We start from the raw sequence: 4,289 nt of genomic DNA, 5'->3' as shown, positions 1-4,289 counted from the left end.
GGGCACAACTCAACAAGCCCAAAAGAAATAATAGAGCCCACACATAAGAAAAATATATCAAAACATATTCCAGTGAAAGCTTGTTTTGAAGTTTACATTAGAATGTATATAACAGAACGGGTCATAATATCACCCTGGTTGTGGTTTTCTTAAGTTCCCAAATTGGTTGTAAAATGTTGATAACTCATCTTCTTTGGAAGTTAGCTGTTCAAATGAAGAAATACATGAAGATGGGAGTTTTGATCATAAATAATGTAATGAGCGTCATGAGAATGCAACGGTTTTAACTATCCGTAAAACTAGTTCTGAAGCTGTTCAAATGAACTCATGCATGCTTTTAGTTTATCTGAAAATTATTGCTCTTGTGTCCTTTGCGGCGAGAGATAACATCGTATGCTAGCTGATGCAGGCATTGTACAGCATGATTGCTTGACAAAACCACAAAAAATCACTATCTCCTCTTTCCGAACACTTAATGGGCGGCTATTCACGTCATTGTTTTGTGGACTCTCCCAAGTTCAGAGCATTCTTAGTCAAAGTGACCAGTCAAGTTAAATACTCCGTGTGTAGGAAGCCAGTAGAGTGAGAGAGAAAAACAGGTCATCATTGGCTCTCTATAAATGATAGAGCCGTTGTGGTATCACTCAACACATCCAGCCCCAACTTGTGAAGCTAATAATCATCACTTGTGAGACTAGCTATGAAGACAGGGAGCGGCGTTCGCATGGCTACTGGCAACGGGGAGAACAGCTACGCCGCAAACTCCAGGCTCCAAGTCCGTAGCTTGCACTGCTGCAATTTACTGTCGTTTCATGTACAAATATATAAGCACTGCAAGCTAGTAGCAGCTCTTAATTTGCCATGTTTCATGCATGTATGCAGGAGAAGGCCATTTTGGAGACAAGGCCGATGCTTCGCAAGGCCATAGAAGAGGTGTACAAGTCGCTCTCGGACCGAAGGAGCACGATGGTCGTCGCCGACCTCGGCTGCTCGTCGGGCCCGAACACTCTGCGTGTCGTCTCCGAGGTGATCGGCGCGGTCCAGTTCTACACTCGGAAATCGGAAGAACAACGGCGTGCTGTGGAGGTGCAGTTTTTCCTGAATGACCTGCCGGGGAATGATTTCAACCTCGTCTTCCGGTCACTGGAGCAACTTGAAGATCTCGGCGGCAAAGAGACGCAGCCCTACTATGTGGCAGGCCTGCCGGGATCCTACTACACGAAGCTTTTCCCTTCCCGGAGCGTCCATTTCTTCCACTCGTCCTACTCCCTCATGTGGCGCTCTAAGGTATGCATGCATCATGTTGTCTGCAACGTGATAATTATGTCCTTGCTAGCATTGTTCAAGTTTTAGTTAATTAACGATGTGTAACATCGTTGTTCGCTAACCCAAGCTTTATTTATGTGGGCGTTGTCAGATATGAATGAACAAAACATGTTAGGTATTGGATCAACTCCAAGATATATTGTTCGGTCCATATTAATTTTAGGTGTGGTGGATCATAGATCTGAAGGGCACAATGTGAATGCAACTATGCAAGGCATACTATTAAATTATAGAGAATGGTCCCTGATTGGAAAATTTTGTCGCCATAGTTGCAAAACTATGGAATATGCATGTGGAAAGTTCACGTGGCAACATGACAAAATTTTAAAAACAAAAGCATAAGTGTTAACAAAAAAATACAATAATATAAATATAATTTCAATGAGTATAAACCTATTGGATTAAAGTTTACTATGTACTTCCTATATATTTAGTCCAGGGTAGCACTTTCCGTAATTGTTTGTATGCTATAATATCCGTTTATTTACAATATATCGCACTAAAATGAGCTATGGTAGTTCCCCCTTTCTTTCATTTTACTTTCCATATCAAAGAAGTTACGCATGCCAGGGAGGAGCTATGATATGGGTTGTTTAGGCTAGAGGTGGTGCTATTGGTTCAAGCTAGGGCTGCAGGACGGCCTCCGGCAAAGACCCGCAAAACAACCAGCTGCTAATACAAATTAATCAAAGGCACTCTAATCCTGCGCTGCTTTGCATGCATCCCTAGTTCATGCACCCGCTAGTCATAAATGCTCATGCATACGGTGGCTTGCTAGTACTCCTTAGTCGTCGGCCTAATACGCGATGTAATATTAAAAAACAGAAGAAAAAAAACTAAAATGCAACGTAAATTGAAATGCAGAGAATAAGTCGATGTCCGTGCATAGTAGTACTAACAATGATCAAAGATAAAAGTCACTAGTCAGCGCTCTAAAGCACTTTAATTTTCTACTAGGGATCAGTGATTAATCGTTCGACTACTTTATTAATAATGCTACGATTCTTAATTACCTAGGTCCCCGAGGAACTATCAAGCTGCACTCACGTGAACGAAGGCAACATCTACATTGGAAAGACTACCCCACCTATTGTGATTAAGCTGCTCCAAGACCAGTTCAAAACGGACTTTGAGTTGTTCCTTACACTGCGCTCCAGAGAGCTTGTCAATGGAGGCCGAATGTTGCTAACATTTCTTGGAAGAAATAGTGAAGAGATGATGATGCATGGGGACGTTAGCACCTTATTTGAATTGGTTGCCAAATCTCTCCAGTCTCTGGTCCTAAAGGTACTTAAGTACATGTTGGGATTTGCTTTGTTTGCCAGTAACGATTACGCCATGTTACTCTTTAATAACAAACTTATAATTGCTTATCTAACTAGATATATGCTCCTAAGTTAATTCATTCTCCCCGCAAAAAGAAATTAAGTTAATTCATTCTAGCATGGAAACTTTCCATGAACAAAATTTCATGTGTGTAAGACAGTGACATATATTATTGCATGAGGAACATACAAAGTGGAAGTACACATTCTCGAAAAGGAAAAGAAAATTGGCAAGTGATATTTAAAAGTGTGGGAAAAAGAATTCATGTGCAAATTAATACAATAATTACATTGGATTTCATTGATAAAAAAACCTAAAGAAGAACGTCTGTACAAAATAAGAGTTCTCATTCGGTACACTCTTATCTAAAATATCATTGGGTTGGATGACAGGGCCGTGTGGAGAAGGAGAAGCTAGACTCATTCAACCTGCCATACTACGCTCCATCGGTGAAAGAAGTGAAGGCATTGATCAATGAGAGTAAGCTCTTTGATATCGAGCATGTCAGACTCTTTCAATCCAACTGGGATCCTCAGGACGACTTAGACAGTGATGTGGTACTAGACTGTGCTAGCAGCGGGGCAAATGTAGCCAAGTGCATAAGGGCCGTGTTGGAGCCACTGATAGTAGACCACTTTGGAGTTGACATTATTGAGGAGTTATTCATGGTGTATGCTTCTGTCGTTGCAAAGCATCTGGAGAAAGCAAAGGCTAAGTACCCCATCATCGTGGCATCCTTGAAGAAGGCCAGGCATTGAACTGACACAAAGTTCACTGCAAAAGGAAAAGGCCACACAGCTTAACTGGTGGAATATGCTGAACATTATAAGGTTGACACATACTATGGTTAAATATTACATATGTGTGATTCTCAAAAAAAAATTACATATGTGTTGCTCACCTGTTTTATCTCTCTTTTGTGCTCTATAATGAAAATTACAGAATTTGTAAAGTCGTAAATAAATTTAAGTAGCAATGGTCGATAATCATCCCAGAACATCTCGTGTATTTAATCAAGGGAGCAAAGACAAATGTTCCATTGTGAAAATGCTCATAATACCATATGTTTTCTCTCACAGATGCAGAGGCCGGGGTATATCCTTCTTCTCTTAAAAAAACATATGTTTCTCTCTCAGTCACACACACAAGCAAACCTATGAAGCTTCGTAGTGGCGGCTGCAATCACGAGCGCTCACTCGTGTTGGGATCTGTCCCGTCCCCTTACCCCTTTTGTATTTTTATTTTATAAGTAGTTTGATACTTATTTCCTCTTATAGAGAAAAATGGACCACGCTGTCTGCAAGAGGACAGTAGTGCAGCACTAGGCTGGCACAATGGCAGTCCCGGCAGGCAGGGCACACCCCACCTTCGGCTCCAACGGTTCTTGAATGGTTTTGGAGAACTGTCCACCGAAGCCACATATCTCTCCTGGTCACAACGGTTCCAAGATGATTTTTTAGTTAGTTCTTATATTTTCCTGGCAACATGTTTCCTGTGTCATGGTGATTCACTTGGCTATTCACAAACTCCCCCGTACCGTTTCGTAATTAGGATTGGGGAGGCCGCACTACCCCTAACGTGATAAGTGTACTAATGTGATGAACTTTTTTAAAATCCATTTTTTATAACGAATATTA

General features: G+C 41.2%; 1 protein-coding gene across 1 annotated transcript; it reads left to right on the top strand.

Moving 5' to 3' along the window:
• The first annotated feature begins 646 nt into the window (after window positions 1-646).
• Window positions 647-3,693, top strand: LOC123168010 (anthranilate O-methyltransferase 2). The gene is made up of 4 exons (XM_044585873.1): window positions 647-775; window positions 883-1,287; window positions 2,344-2,613; window positions 3,045-3,693. Exons 1-4 carry the CDS (start codon window positions 701-703, stop codon window positions 3,408-3,410), a joined length of 1,116 nt encoding a protein of 371 aa, XP_044441808.1. The 5' UTR covers window positions 647-700; the 3' UTR covers window positions 3,411-3,693.
• The last annotated feature ends 596 nt before the right edge of the window (window positions 3,694-4,289 follow it).

The sequence above is a fragment of the Triticum aestivum genome, chromosome 7D, assembly GCF_018294505.1.
Source record: "Triticum aestivum cultivar Chinese Spring chromosome 7D, IWGSC CS RefSeq v2.1, whole genome shotgun sequence".
Classification (NCBI taxonomy): Eukaryota; Viridiplantae; Streptophyta; class Magnoliopsida; order Poales; family Poaceae; genus Triticum; species Triticum aestivum.
The sequence above is the reverse complement of the archived record's forward strand: the minus strand, read 5'-3'. Positions and strand labels throughout refer to the sequence as shown.